Source organism: Amblyraja radiata, chromosome 6 (assembly GCF_010909765.2).
Source record: "Amblyraja radiata isolate CabotCenter1 chromosome 6, sAmbRad1.1.pri, whole genome shotgun sequence".
NCBI lineage: Eukaryota > Metazoa > Chordata > Chondrichthyes > Rajiformes > Rajidae > Amblyraja > Amblyraja radiata.
In genome coordinates this window covers 46,891,894-46,908,456 of record NC_045961.1, presented here as the reverse complement: position 1 = coordinate 46,908,456, position 16,563 = coordinate 46,891,894, and the positions used below count along the sequence as shown (strand labels likewise).

The window sequence follows — 16,563 nt, the reverse complement described above, 5'->3', positions numbered from 1 at the left end:
GATGCAGCACGGAAACAGCCCCTGGGTCTGCCCCGACCAGCAATCACCCCTTACACTAACACTATCCTACACGCCAGAGACAATTTACAATTTTACCAAAGCCAATTCACGCACAAACCTGTACGTCTGCGGAGTGTGGGACGAAACCGGAGCATCCGGATTAACCCATGGGTCACAGGGAGACTGTACAAACTCCATACAGAGAGCACCCACAGCCAGGATCGAACCCTGGTCTCTGGTGCAGTAAGGCAGCAACTTGTGCCATTGTGCGGCCCTGATGATTGACAGAGTTTGGTATAATCGTAATCTTATGAAGATGGAGGTTGGCCAGAAGTGTATTTGAATAGTCAGGTCTAATAGCAATGAAGGCAACTTCAAAAGTATAAAAATAGATGAGAATTAAGGAAAACTAATATATGGAGAACAATGCAACACAAGAAGAATATTTTTAAATATATTTACCCATAGGATGTAGATAATAATGCTGGAGAAACTCAGCAGGTGAGACAGCATCTATGGAGCGAAGGAATAGGTGACGTTTCGGGTCGAGACCCTTCTTCAGACCTTTAGGATGGTCTGTTAAACAAAAAGCACGAGTTTGTTGTGATTGCATTAATCATGTAGGTTGGGCTTTTCAGAATTAGATGATGCATTTGTTCAAAATTAGGTGATTGTGCTAGTCCATGATGTGTACGTCATATCCATTTTGTGACTCACTGAGGGAAGTCTCATTGAAAACCTTTAAGTTAATGTTATCCACAATATGATAAATTCTTAGTACTATTAATTTAAATATGGGAACATGGGAAATGTATCTGTTAATTAATTTCCGTTTGTGTCTTGGTCAGTACCTTGGAACCACCACAGATTACATGCAGTTTGAGCCAACCAGAAAGACAACAGTATTTCATCATTGCATAGCCCAGAGACGACAAGATGTCATGAGAAGGCAAAAACAGAGGAAAATTGAATGGATGAAAAAGATGTGAGTTTGAAGAAAAGTTGATGCAATTCCATCAGGATGAAGTCCTCCGTGGTAAAAGAAAATACAAGAGTGCTAGATTTTTCCTGCATCATAAAAACAATATTCAAACAAGGCTTTGTGTCAGCCACCAAAATCAAATTTTCATTCAACTTCAGCAAAGCAATGTTTTGAAAGAAAATAGAAGCCAAAGAAGACGGGCCAGGCAGTGCATCATGGATCATGGAAAGGCAATGTTTCAACCAAGTGTAGCCTAGGCGATCATTTTGCCAAACACTTGATCATGGCCCATCCAAGACCAACTGGATCTCCAGGTTATTAATCACTTTCACTCCTCTTCCCATTCCCTTACTGAGGCCACATGCAAACTGAAGGAACAGGACCTCATATTCCACTTGAGTTATTTACAACCTAACAGTATGAACGTTGAATTATCCAATTTTAGGTAACTAACCTATAATCTCCGTCTTTTCCCCCTTCACATGTATCACATTATCTGCCAGACTTTGTCTTGCCCCCTCCCCCCCTCTTCCAGCTTTCTCGCCTTCTTCCAACAATTAGGCTGAAGTAAGACCCTGACCTGAAATGACACCTATCCATGTTAGCATTTTCTGTCTTTTTTTGTAAATGCAACAATGAGAATTATAATGGGAATTAGATGTAAGATGCTACGGAACCACAGAGACAAAGAGGATAAAAGCTGTTATGTGCACAGGTTAATATACAAGCAGCTGTAAAGTTTTGTTGAGAATTGGTGTAAGGTCTCACATCAATCGTTCAGCAGTTTTATCTCCCAAACTATTTCCATATATTGCTCTCACGAGCTTGGCCTTATACAGTATATCTCCAGTTACTTTATCATTATGATATGAATATTTTTAAACGTTCCCTGCCGTGGACAGGACAGCAAAAATGTACACCATTGTCTCAATTTCCTCAGGAGACTGAGGAAATTCGGAGTGTCTCCAACGACACCTACGAACTTCTACAGATGCACCCTAGAAAGAATACTATCAGCTTGCATCATAACTTGGTTTGGAAATAGCTCTACCAAGACCCCACAAAATTGCAGAGAGATATAGATGTATTCTAGTTCATCATACAGACCAATCTCCCTGCCATTGTCTCCATCTACACCATGTTGCCTCGGGAAAGCAGCCAACATAATTAAGCTTTCCCACACCATTCTTCTCCCCATTCCCATCAGGCAGATGATACAGAGAAGGGTCTCGACCTGAAACATCATCCATTCCTTCTCTCCAGAGATGCTGCCTGTCCCGCTGAGTTGCTCCAGCTTTTTGTGTCTATCTTATAGAAAACACAGAAGCTTGTTTTACATACAAAAGTGTGTGCCATCAGACTCAGGAACAGTTTCTTCCCCTCTGTTATCAGACTTCTGAATAGTCCTTCCATTAGCTTGGGTACAGCCCTGTTTTTCCAACCTACCTCATTATGGACATTGGACTTTTTCTTTAGACTGTTTCGTTGCAATGCTGAGAACTATATACTGCAGGGTCTGAAGAAGGGTTTCGGCCCGAAACGTCGCATATTTCCTTCGCTCCATAGATGCTGCTGCACCCGCTGAGTTTCCCCAGCAATTTTGTGTACCAACTATATACTGCACTCTGGTTTCTTTCTTTTTGCCCAGCCTTTTGTACGTGTTTAGCTTGATTGTATACATTATATTCTGACAGACATTTTTAACATCTCCCTGAACCAGGCCATTGTTCCATCATGTTTCAAGACAGCCACCATCATACCAGTTCCCAAAAAGTCTACAATAACCTGCCTGAATGATTACCGCCCCGTAGCACTCACACCAATAATAATGAAGTGCTTTGAGAGGCTTATTAAGCAGCACATGGTCTCTAAACTCCCCTCCAGTTTTGACCCGTTCCAGTTTGCTTATCGCCCGAACCGCTCCACAGAGGATGCTATTTCCTCTGCAGTCCACCTGAGCCTACAACACCTGGAGGAGAGGAACACCCACGTGCGGATGCTGTTTGTTGATTTCAGCTCAGCATTTAACACGATAATCCCCCAGCATCTGGTGAGCAAACTGGCACCCCTAGGTTTCAATACCATACTATGCAACTGGATCCTGGATTTCCTTTCTGAAAGACCCCAGTCTGTGCGGGTGGGGAAGAACACCTCCTCGGTCATCACACTGAGCACCGGCTCCCCTCAGGGCTGTGTCCTGAGTCCGCTGCTCTTTACATTGATGACACATGACTGTGTCGCCAGGTCCACTACTAACCATATCATCAAATACGCGGATGACACAACAGTAGTGGGCCTTATCTGCAATAACGACGACCAGGCATATAGAGAGGAGGTGGAACAGCTGGTGAGCTGGTGCAGCAGGAACAACCTTCTCCTAAATGTGAACAAAACCAAGGAGATTGTCGTCGATTTCAGAAGGAAAATTCAGCCCAGTCACACTCCACTCTGCATCAACAACTCAGCAGTGGAGCAGGTGAAAAGGATCAAGTTCCTGGGGGTGCATATAACGGACACCTTAAACTGGTCCACAAACATTACATCTCTGGCAAAATGGGCACAGCAGCGGTTGTACTTCCTCCGCAGGTTGAGAAGTTTACACCTCCACCCTCCCATCCTCGCCACTTTCTACAGAAGCACAATTGAGTCGGTCATGTCCAGCTGTATCTCTACGTGGTGCGGCAGCTGTACAGCTGCGGACTGGAAGTGCCTTCAGAGAGTGGTGAGGACAGCGGAAAAAATCATTGGGACTTCTCTTCCTTCCATCATGGACATGGGGTACAAGCGCTGTCTGATTAGAGCTAAGGGCATTACCAGAGCCCCCACACACCCACAATTTGGACTGTTTATACTGCTTAACTCTGGGAGGAGGTACCGCAGCATGAAGAGCGGGACAACCAGGTTCTGCAACAGCTTCATCCCCCAGGCCATAACATTACTGAACAATCAACAAAACTGAGGCTAGAACTTTTTAAATATCGACATTTAAAAAAAACTTTTTATATATATTTATTTTACAGAACCATGCACATGAGGCATTTTTATGGACGCACCTAGCATTTTTACTATTTACCTGATTTGGAGAGTCAAATGCAACGAAATTTCGTTCAAGGTGCACTGTGTCTAGGTGTATATCTGAATGACAATAAAGTTTTCATTCATTCATTCATTCATTCATTCATTCATTCATTCATTCATTCATTCATTCATTCATTCATTCATTCATTCATTCATTTTATTGTCTGATTTGACCGGTCAACATGCAAACAAAAGCATTTTGCTATATCTCGGTACACGTGGCAATAATAAACCTAAACCATCCTCCACCCCCCCCGATTTCCAACAGAAAACCCCTACAGCTCTCAATATGTCTAGTATCTGACCAGCATTCAGGCTGCTACTACTAGAGTGATGCAAGCAGAGTAAACCCTGACAAATGATGTCACCCGTTTGGCCTTTCCTTGTTTAAAGAGAGGCCAATCACATTTGGATTGTTAAGTTAGGAGAAATATATCGCCAGTCTTGCAGTCACAATGTAAGCTGGAGAAAGGCTTTCTGTTCTCCATGTCAATTTATTGCCTTCTAGGTACCGAGAGGGCATTCTGCAGGCTCAAACACAGGATCCAACTGCAGCTGTTTTAGTACAAAGAGCAACAGAGGGAGTATTCAACAGTTTAGAACAACATGGCCCGAATGCAGTCCTAGACTGGGAAGTGGATGAGCTGATCGAATGGACCAATGCACTGAATTTTGAAAAGTAAATTAATTATATTTAATTTCAAATAAATAAATTACAGTTATAGCTGTTGGAGCTAGAGTTAGGTTCACAATATACATGTAAGGTTTGTCATTACAATATGCTTTACAGTCTGTATGGGTTAATTTGGGGTTTTACTCCACTTTCCTTCATGACATGCACATTATAACTAAGCAGTGACACTGCAATCATTTTTGACTAAAATGATCATTTCATCAGTCTTGGGATATGAATATCACACTATTCCCTCACAGATGCTGCCTGATCTACTGAGTTCCTCCACAATTTGGTGTTTTGCTCAAGAATCCAGCAGTTTCAGGTGTCTCCTTTCTATTATATTTAGGAGTTATGGGGAGAAGGCAGGAGAATGTGGTTGATAGGGAAAGATAGATCAGCCATGATTGAATGGCAGAATAGACTCGATGGGCCAATAGCCTATTTCTGCTCCAATAACTTATGAACTTATAAAGTTATTTCCTGTTTCAAACCAAAGCAACGGGATTCTTTTGTTTTGAAGCTTTCACATCGCACACTCATCCATAGCATCAGAACATTAATGTTCAGCCCTAAACATAAGTACTCTACGTGTTAAAAGTCTGAGGTATGCAGGGGTCATAAAGGTTGCCGGATAACCAATTAATTAAAAGCAGTGAGATAAATATAAAAATAAGCCCCCAAAAACAGTGTTTGCTTCTTAGTCTTTTTATATCTGTCAGAGTATAAATTATATTTCATAAAACACTATGAATAGAGAATCATTGATAAATTAAAAATTAATTATTTTTCAGATACTTAATGGACTGGATGGAAATTGCAAGTAGCAATTCTTCTGCGGTTTACTAAGGTACCTCTTTACTTGGATTCAGTATTTCCTGTATAAAAAATAACATAGTACTTGAGGAACTCATTGGGTCAGGAAACATTTGCAGAAAGAATGGACTGGCGATGTTTTGGGTCAGAATCTACTCCACCATTCAATCATGGCTGATCTATCTTTCCCTCTCAACCCCATTCTCTTACCTTCTCCCAACAATGTTTGACACCCTTATTAATCAAGGGAGGTGCCACAGATAATATTATCAATTAGCACTTACACTCTAATGACCTGATCACTGCTGCTCAGCTTGGGATCTGTTAGGATGCTCTGCCCACAACCTCTTTTCAGTTTGGTTCAAACATTGGCAACAAAGCTGAATTCCAGAGTTGACTATCCCTGATATCAAGGTAGACTTTGACTGAGTGTGGTATTAAGGATCTATCATAAACTTCAGTAGGAATCAAAGTAATTGTTCCACTAGCCAGAGACCTGCCTGGCACTTAGAGATGGCTGAGGTTGATAGTTTACCCTTTCAGTCCAGGATTTCCTCAGGACAGTGCCTTAGGCACAATCTGCTACATCAATGATCTTCATTCCATCATATCAAACATGGCTGATTGTATAGTCTATAGTTCCATTTGTGGCTCCTTAGATCATGAATCAATCAGAAATGTAACAAGCCCGGGACAGCATTCAGGCTTTGGCTGATGTGGCGAGACATTTGCCATCCTTGATAACTACATCCTTTTATCATGAATGGGGCTTTTAGATCTCCCCATTCAATGTCATGGAATAGCATGTTGCTGGGGCTGACGGGCTTGAGTTATAAGGAGAGACAAAAAAGCTGGGACTGCTTTCCATGGAGCAGAGGAGGACAAGGGTTGACTTTACAGAGGTTCATAAATTCACTAGGGGCATAGGTAAAGGTAGAAAGTTACTGTTTATTCCCCAAGGTAGCGGAATTGAAAATTAGAGGGCTACAATGCTGAAAACTAGATTCTGCACTCTATATCTTCCCCTTAGCTCAATTCCTTGGACCTGAATTTGATTTGACTGTATTTATGTGTAGTATTATCTTTACTGATTGGATAGCATGGAAAGCAACGCTTTTCACTGTTCCTTGGGGTATATGATAATAATAAACCTGAACCTAAACCTGAACCTAGGCTTAAGTTGAGAGGCAAAAGATTCAAAGGGAGCTGAACCTTCTCTCCATTGATGAACTGTACACTGCAAGGGCCAGGAAGCGAGCGGGTAAGATCATCTCTGACCCCTCTCACCCTGGCCACAAACTCTTTGAATCACTTCCCTCTGGAAGGTTACTCTGTACTGTCAAAGCTGCCACAGCCAACATAAAAACAGCTTTTTTCCACGTGTAGTAGCTCTGCTCAATAACCAAAAATCTGTAGCCTCTTTTTGCTCTGGTATTTTATTTAATTCACATGTTTAATCAATAATGTTTTATTATTAATGTTTAATGTTTTATGTGTCATTCCTAACTGTCACTGTATGTCATGTTGTCACTTGCGGGCGGAGCACCAAGGCAAATTCCTTGTATGTGAATACTTGGCCAATAAACTTATTCATTCATTCATAAACGTATTAATTCATTCAAGGGTAAATATTTCATACAGAGGGTGGTGGATATATGGAACGAGTTGCCAGAGGATCTGTTAGTGGTAGATACAATTGCAACACTTAAAAGACACTTGGACAGGTACATGGACAGGAAAGGTTCCGAGGGATGTGGGCCAAATACAGGCACAGGCACATAGTACAGGTACATGGAAAAGTATTGTACAGGAACGGTCTACACTGTCTATGCTGAACATGATGCCAAGACCAACTCTTAGCTATCTTCACATAATCCACATCCCTTCATTCTCTGCATATCCAAGTGCCTGTGTAAAAGTCTCTTAAAAGTCTCTAAATTTCAAATCTGCCTCCACCATCACCCCACAGAGTACGTTCCAGGCACTTAATATCCTCTGTAAAAAACTTCACCTGCACACCCCCTTTAAAGTTTGCCCCTGCCACCTTAAAGTTTGCCCTCCAGTCTTTGACATTTCCATCCTGGGTAAAGGTTCTGACTGTCTACCCTGTCTAGGCCTCAAATGGGACTAGCTTAGGCAGGCATCTTGGTTGGCATGGAAGGGTTCTGCCGAAGGGCCTGTTTCCATATTGTATGAATCCGTGAATCTCTCTGGGTAGATGTTGGGCACTGAGTCATCATTGACCAGACATTTACCTGCATTGAAATACAGAAGCCATGAGATATAGACACAAAACTGCTGCTCTATTGCTCCATAACTGGTGAAGTTAAAGTCACAGCACAGAGCATTTGCAAATAAATGTAATTCTTCCTTATGCAAAATATTGAACAGGGAACAATTGCTGGAATAATACAACTATGATTCACCCTTTGGAATCAATGAACACACCATTAGGCAAACAAGAAACAATGTAAGATAATTAAATATCAATACTCCCCTGATACCTACAAGTGTCCTGCTGTTGACCGAATGAATTTATGCGCTTTGGACAGATGTAATTTGGTTTTAATTCTAGCATGCCATAAAGAATATACAAGCACAAAAATCATTAAACTTTCTCACAAAAGTACTGGATATTTTCTTTTTGAGGTAGGGCGATGAAGCAGTGTAGCTGGTAGAGCCACTGCCTCACAGCACCAGAGTCCCAGGATTCATCCTGATCTTGGGTGCTATCTGTTTAGAGTTTGCACGTTCTCTCTGACCACCCGGGTTTCCTCTGGGCGCTCTGGTTTCTTCCCACAAGCCAAAGATGTGTGGGTTTGTATGTTAATCGGCCTCTGTAAATTGCCCCTGGTGTGTAGGGAGTGGATGAGAAAGTGCGATTACAGAACTAGTGTGAACAGTTTGTAGACACAAAATACAGGAGTAACTCAGCGGGACAGGCAGCATCTCTGGAGAAAAGGAATGGGTGACGTTTCGGGTCGAGACCCTTCTTCAGACTCTATTCCTTTGATTTAAACCAGCATCTGCAGTTCTTTCCAAAACATAGTGTGACCAGTTGATCGATGGCTGGCATGGGCTTGGTGGGCTGAAGGGCTTGTTTCCATGCTATATCTCTAAAACTGAAACTAAAGTATGTAACAGAAGGGCAGGTAACAATGGATTAAGGAAATGTATTCTATTTTGGGCACATTCTCTTTCTTAAACTACTTTCACCTCCGTTATCCTGACCGCGGTCTACATCCCACCCCAGGCAGACGTCCGTCTGGCACTGGAGGAGCTGCACGCCATGGTCAACAAACACCAGACGTCTTACCCCGAGGCATTTACCACCATTGCTGGGGACTTCAATAAGGCGAACCTCAAGAAATCACTCCCCAACTTCCACCAACATGTCTCCTGCTGCACCAGAGGACCTAACACCCTCGACCACTGCTACACCACCATCAAGAATGCCTATCATTCTATCCCTCGCCCTCACTTCGGTAAGTCCGACCATACCGCGGTGCTGCTTCTTCCTGCCTACAGGCAGCAATTGAAGAGCGCACCCCCAGAAGTGAGGACAGCACAGAGCTGGTCGGGGGGGGGGGGGGGGTGGGGCAGAAGAACAACTCCAGGGCTGTTTGGAGTCTGTAGACTGGGCAATGTTCAAGGACTCGGCAACGGACTTGAACGAATACGCCACAGTCGTTACAGACTTCATAAAGAAATGTGTGGAGGACTGCATCCCTACAAAAACCTTCCGAGTGTTTCCCAATCAGAAACCTTGGATGAACTTTGAGATCCGCACTCTTCTAAAGTCCAGTCACAGGGCATTCATGTCCGATGATACAGCGGCCTACATGAAGTCCAGATACGACCTTGGTAAGGCCATCAAAAAGGCCAAAAGGGACTTCTGCTCCAAACTGGAGGATGAGACAGATGTTCGGAAGCTGTGGCGGGGCCTGAATGCAATCACCTCCTACAAGGCGAAACCAGGAGGCAGCTCGAATGTCGGTGAAACATCACTCCCTGACGAGCTCAATGCGTTTTACGCACGCTTTGACAGGGAGAATACTGATGTGCCTTCCCGATCCCCCATTCGCTGTGATGGCATTTCAGTCTCAGTCACAGAGGCCGATGTCAGGAAATCCTTCAGAGGGGTGAACCCCCGAAAAGCACCTGGTCCTGATGGTATACCGGTCGTGTTCTAAAAACCTGTGCGGACCAACTGGCGGGAGTTTTTACGGACATTTTCAACCTCTCACTTCTGAGGTCTGAGGTCCCCACCTGCTTTAAAAGGGCATCAATTATACCGGTGCTAAGAGTAAGGTGACGTGCCTCAATGACTATCGACCAGTGGCACTAACGCCGGTGGTGATGAAGTGCTTTGAGAGGTTGATCATGGAGCAAATCAACTCCTACCTCGACAAAAACCTGGACCCACTGCAGTTCGTTTACCGCCACAACAGATCAACGGTGGATGCGATCTCGCTGGCCCTCCACTCCGCACTGGACCACTTGGACAACAAAAACTCATATGTCAGGCTGTTATTCATCGATTACAGCTCGGCATTCAACACAATCATCCCCTCCAAACTGGTTACCAAACTCGCAGAACTGGGTCTCTGCGCATCCCTCTGCAACTGGATCCTCGACTTCCTCATCCACAGACCACAGTCTGTTCGTATTGGTGGAAATGTGCCAGCCTCGATAACAATCAGCACGCGAGCACCTCAAGGCTGCGTGCTCAGCCCCCTGCTGTACTCACTCTATACCCATGACTGCGTAGCCAACCACAGTGCGAACTCCATCATCATGTTCGCTGATGACACCACTGTTGTGGGACGTATCACTGATGGGGATGAGTCAGAATATAGAAGGGAGATCGAGCAACTATCCATATGGTGCCAGTGCAATAACCTGGCCCTCAACACCAGCAAAACCAAGGAACTGATTGTGGACTTTGGAAGGAGTAGGAGGGGGACCCACAGCCCCATTTATATCAACGGGTCGATGGTTGAAAGGACTGTCGTTGTGTCCTTGGGCAAGACACTTCACCCACCTTTGCCTGTGTGTGAATGTGTGTGAATGTGTGTGAGTGATTGGTGGTGGTCGGAGGGGCCGTAGGCGCAGATTGGCAGCCACGCTTCCGGCAGTCTGCCCCAGGGCAGCTGTGGCTACAGAAGTAGTGACTGAGGAGTGAATGAATAATGCGATGTAAAGCACCTTGAGTATTAGAAAGGCGCTATATAAATCCCATCCATTATTATTATTATTAAGAACTTCAAATTCCTGGGCGTGCACATCTCTGAAGATCTTTCCTGGTCCGAGAACACTAACGCAATTACCAAAAAAGCTCATCAGCGCCTCTACTTCCTGAGAAGTTTACGGAGAGTCGGTTTGTCAAGGAAGACTCTCTCTAACTTCTACAGGTGCACAGTAGAGAGCATGCTGACCGGTTGCATCGTGGCTTGGTTCGGCAATTTGAGCGCCCTTTAGAGGAAAAGACTACAAAAAGTAGTAAACACTGCCCAGTCCATCATTGGCTCTGACCTTCCTTCCATCGAGGGGATTTATCGCAGTCGCTGCCTCAAAAAGGCTGGCAGTATCATCAAAGACCCACACCATCCTGGCCACACACTCATCTCCCTGCTACCTTCAGGTAGAAGGTACAGGAGCCTGAAGACTGCAACAACCAGGTTCAGGAATAGTTACTTCCCCACAGCCATCAGGCTATTAAACCTGGCTCGGACAAAACTCTGATTATTAATAACCACTTTCTGCTATTTGCACTTTATCAGTTTATTTATTCATGTGTGTATATATTTATATCATGGTATATGGACACATTTATCTGTTTTGTAGTAAATGCCTACTATTTTCTGTGTGCTTAAGCAAAGCAAGAATTTCATTGTCCTACACAGGGACACATGACAATAAACTCACTTGAACTCACTTGAACTTGAACTTGAACTTTCCCTTTGGATATTGTAATCCATTAGTTACCAATCTGTTTAAAGATTTCATTTTCTGTATATTGTAACCCAAAATGTATTTCCCAAATGCATTTTGTAAGTTTGCAATAGCCAAATAAGATGTATAATTGTAAGCTTAAAAAGCTAACGTCTTTAAATAAAGACTCTTAGAGCCAAATATTAAAAAATCATGCATTAAATTCTGTTTTTTGAATTTATTTTTAGACAATCCTATCCCTCAGAGAATGGACTCGGCAGTCTTCTATTTGTAAAGCTCAACAAAGCATGAGGCAGTGCATTGCTCAGTACAGCTGTTAACCAAGAAGAAATCAATTGAAGAATCATCAAAAAGCTGTTCCAAGTATAAATTTACTTTTGAATAGTGAAATCACCTAAAATAACTTATTTTCTTGGTTGAACATTGATATAGCTGTGGTATTAAAGAATGACCAGGAATTATTTACCATGTGCTCTTGTGTATAATTTGTCATCAATTTACTTTTGTCAAAAGGTCTGGCTTCAAGAAATTGAGAAATTGGCTTCCTTAATGAAGTAGTATATGTTATATCAGTGCCTGTTGTAATACTTGTTCATTATTACTTCATGGTTGTTCTTCAAAATATTGCAATGGAACTTATGTGTGAAATGATTAAAGTAAATATATATTCTACCTTTGCTTTCAGACTGTACTAGCGTCCAGAAATGTGCTACTGTATTTGCAAAATAAACACAAAATGTATATGCCACCAAAACGGGCAAGTAAGTAAAAGTAACAGTGAGTAAAGGTAAAAGTAACAGGTTTTAAAAACAAAAGTAGCAGGTTTTTAAAACAAAAGTAGCAGGTTTTAAAAGTCATAGGGCAGAGACTCAACTCATCCATGCCAACCAAGATGGCCCTCCAAGCTAGTCCAATTTGCCTGCACCTGGCCAATATCCCTCTAAACCTTTCCTCTCCATGTACCTGTCCACATAGAAACATAGAAATTAGGTGCAGGAGTAGGCCATTCGGCCCTTCGAGCCTGCACCGCCATTCAATATGATCATGGCTGATCATCCAACTCAGTATCCCGTACCTGCCTTCTCTCCATACCCTCTGATCCCCTTAGCCACAAGGGCCACATCTAACTCCCTCTTAAATATAGCCAATGAACTGGCCTCGACTACCCTCTGTGGCAGGGAGTTCCAGAGATTCACCACTCTCTGTGTGAAAAAAGTTCTTCTCATCTCGGTTTTAAAGGATTTCCCCCTTATCCTTAAGCTGTGACCCCTTGTCCTGGACTTCCCCAACATCGGGAGCAATCTTCCTGCATCTAGCCTGTCCAACCCCTTAAGAATTTTGTAAGTTTCTATAAGATCCCCTCTCAATCTCCTAAATTCTAGAGAGTATAAACCAAGTCTATCCAGTCTTTCTTCATAAGACAGTCCTGACATCCCAGGAATCAGTCTGGTGAACCTTCTCTGCACTCCCTCTATGGCAATAATGTCCTTCCTCAGATTTGGAGACCAAAACTGTACGCAATACTCCAGGTGTGGTCTCACCAAGACCCTGTACAACTGCAGTAGAACCTCCCTGCTCCTATACTCAAATCCTTTTGCTATGAAAGCTAACATACCATTTGCTTTCTTCACTGCCTGCTGCACCTGCATGCCCACTTTCAATGACTGGTGTACCATGACACCCAGGTCTCGCTGCATCTCCCCTTTTCCTAGTCGGCCACCATTTAGATAATAGTCTGCTTTCCTGTTTTTGCCACCAAAATGGATAACCTCACATTTATCCACATTATACTGCATCTGCCAAACATTTGCCCACTCACCCAGCCTATCCAAGTCACCTTGCAGTCTCCTAGCATCCTCCATGTCTTTTAATTGTTGTTATTGTGCCTGCTTCAACTATTTCATCTGGAAGCTAATTATATATATTCACCACACTCGGTGTGAAAAGGTTGGCACTCAGATTTCTAGTAAATCTTTTCCCTCTCACCTTAAACCTATGCCCTGTAATTCTTGATTTACCTATCCAGGGATAAAGACACCATGCATTCTTGCTGGGTATTCCCCTCGTGATTTTATAACCTTCTATAATATTCTTTGGTCTGAAGAAGGGCCTTGACCCGAAACATCACCTATTCCTTTTCTTCAGAGAGCTACCTGACCTGCTCAGTTACTCCAGCATTTTGTGTCCATCTTCGGTGTAAACTAACATCTGTAGTTCCTTCCTACACAACCTCTCTATCGCTCAGGCCGTTGAATCCTGGCAACATCTTCATAAATCTCTGCATTCTAACCAAACCCATCTCCAAAACCCTGGACCTATGACTGCAAATGGATCTGATCATAGATCACATTCATTCAGGATACCTGACAAAACATCCTCCAAGATAGTTCTAAACATTGGTTCAAGGATGCATTCTCAGTCCCTTACTATACAGCCTACACATCTACGACCTGTGTAACCAATATATATTCTCTAACTCCATTTGCAATTTTGCAGATGACACCACTATAGTGGGCCGGATGGAAAACAATTAAGAGACAGCGTACAGGAAGGAGATGGAGATCCTAGTAACATGAGTGCAACCTTTCCCTTGATGTCCACAAAATGAAGGAGCAATCATTGATATTAGGCAGCAGGGTGAAGTACACACCCTAGTCTGTATCAATAGCGCTAAAGTGGGGATTTGCAAACGTTTCATGTTCCTAGGCTAAATATAACCAACAATATAATGCTAAGGCACTGGAATATTGTGAGCAGTTTTGGGTCCCATATCTGAGGAAGGATATGCTAGCTTTGAGAAGATCTAGAGGAGATTTACCAGAATGATCCCAGGAAAGATTGGGTTAACATATGATGAGCACCAGGTCTGTACTCGCTGGAATTTAGAGGATGAGGGGAGAGCTCATTGAAACTTACCAAATAGTGAAAGGCTTGGATAGAGTGGATGTGGAGAGCATGTTTCCACTAGTTGGAGAGTATATGATTAGAGGCCATAGTCTCAGAGTAAAAGGATGTACCTTTCAAAAGGAGATGGGAGGAATTTCTTTAGTCAGAGGGTGATTAATTTGTTGAATTAATTGCCACAGATGGCAGTGAAGGGTGTCAGGGATTATGGGGAGAAGGCAGGAGAATGGGGTTGAGAGGGAAAGATAGATTGGTGGAGTAGACTTGATGGGCCGAATGACCTAATTTTGCTTCTATAATTTATGAGCATGAACAATTTGTCCCATTCAAACACATTGATATTATGGCCAGGAAAGCACACAAACACCTCTACTTCATCAGAAAATGAAGGACATTTTCATGTCTCCAACAACTCAAAAATTCGAAATTAATCATATAAATACTATTGAAATACATCACAGCTTGGTATGTCCCCATGTATGGTATAATTTGCCAAGATCGCGCGTTTCTAACAGTATATTTATGCATGTGACGATAATAAATTAACCTGCAAAAATACATTTCAGATTATTATCTCCAAATTTATTATAACTAAATCTTATAATATATCTTAAAAGGCACATAAATAAAATTGTCGCAAAAATAAGAGCAAAAAGAGGGGGCACCCGGATTTGAACCGGGGACCTCTTGATCTGCAGTCAAATGCTCTACCACTGAGCTATACCCCCATTCATGCAGGAACTGTTATAAATATATGTACTTGACAACAGGAGTGTGTGAGATCGGCCTGATTCCAGTCTGTAGAATCATTAATTCGTGACTTTAGCTCTTTTGAGAACTCAATGTAATCATTGCACAAGTATCCGTCAGTTAATGTTTCACGTTCCATCCGCTCATTGTGACGCACACATCGGTCGAATGTTCGAACGTTGAACAGTCATTGTGGAATGCTGCCCCCTACAGATTCCACGCGACTCTAGCGGCTTCGGTCTCACTCTCCGCCCAATAGGGAAGACCAGTTTGCGTCCAAATTTCTGTTTCTTTGGCTCTTATCCCCGGCTCCCCGTTTGTTTTATTTGATTTAATTTCCATATCGTTTTAAAATATATATATATCACCAAGCGTTTGGACACAAACCACTCAACAGAGTGCTGGCTCAGTGGCTCAGGCGGAAACATCGCCTTTTGTGTAAACCAGCATCTGCAGTTCCTTGTTTCTCCAATAAAAGTATGGGTTGAGTCCTTGCATTTCTCACTGGGTCCAGAACACAGGGACACTGGCTGCTCGCACTCCAGGGACGTCCAGCCAGAAACATATCCGAGAGAGAGAGAGAGCAGCCATTTGGCATGAAGGTACTACAAATCTCATTGTAATAGAGAGGTAGGAGATAGAGTAAGAAAGTAAGCTAGTAAATTATATACAAACAGCATATGAGAGTACAAACAAAGAACTGCAGATGCTGGTTTACAAAAAAGGACACAAAGTGCTAGAATAACACAGCGGGCCAGGCAGTATCTATGGAGAACATGGATTCAAATGGTGTTCATTTCAGATGGAGATAAAGAAGGATTTCTTCGCTCAAGGCCGGGTCACTGGAACTTTTTGGAATTATTCCATCAAAGAGCTGTGGAGATGGTAATTGAACCTATTCAATGCAGAGAATGTAGAGTAATTTGAACTACACGAGAGCCAAGGTGTATGGGGAAAGCAGGGGAAAGTGGTGTTGGGAAATTGAATCCTTTATTTATTTATTTGTCATTCAGACCTTTCGGTCTGAACGAAATGTAGTTGCCTGCAGCCATACATGTAATAATAAACAACACACAATAAACACAAATTAACATCCACCACAGTGGGTTCACCAAGCACCTCCTCACTGTGATGGAGGCAAAAGTCTTAGGGTTGCTGTCTCTTCCCTCCTCTTCTCCCTCTGCGCTGAGGCGATACCCCATGGACAGTTAACAAATAAGCTTGGGTTGGATGTGCCATGATCTTATCACCTGGTGAACAGGTTTGAAGGGCAGATTGGCCTGACCCAAATTTGTTTATTTCCTTATGCTCACACGCCCAACTGGGAATACACTGTTGTCCTCTACTAGGGTTGCCAACTTTCTCACTCCCAACTAAGGGACAAAAGGTCAAAATAAGGGACAAA

At 42.9% G+C, this 16,563-nt stretch overlaps 1 protein-coding gene and 1 non-coding gene across 3 annotated transcripts in view; one reads left to right on the top strand and one right to left on the bottom strand.

The window, feature by feature from the left end:
* The window catches only part of c6h11orf65 (chromosome 6 C11orf65 homolog), a 30,468-nt gene extending 18,293 nt beyond the window's left edge, over positions 1 to 12,175 (top strand). The window contains exons 7-10 of one of the 2 annotated variants that reach the window (XM_033022702.1): positions 849 to 985; positions 4,569 to 4,739; positions 5,528 to 5,583; positions 11,732 to 12,175. In XM_033022702.1, coding sequence (XP_032878593.1) covers positions 849 to 985; positions 4,569 to 4,739; positions 5,528 to 5,582 — 363 coding nt within the window. In that variant the 3' untranslated portion in view covers position 5,583; positions 11,732 to 12,175. The remainder of the gene's footprint in view (positions 1 to 848; positions 986 to 4,568; positions 4,740 to 5,527; positions 5,584 to 11,731) is intronic. The other variant, XM_033022703.1, reaches the window with a different exon arrangement.
* Positions 12,176 to 15,064: 2,889 nt separating this feature from the next.
* Positions 15,065 to 15,136, bottom strand: trnac-gca. Its single transcript has one exon. It is a non-coding gene; the product is annotated as a tRNA-Cys (tRNA).
* Between the last annotated feature and the right edge of the window lie 1,427 nt (positions 15,137 to 16,563).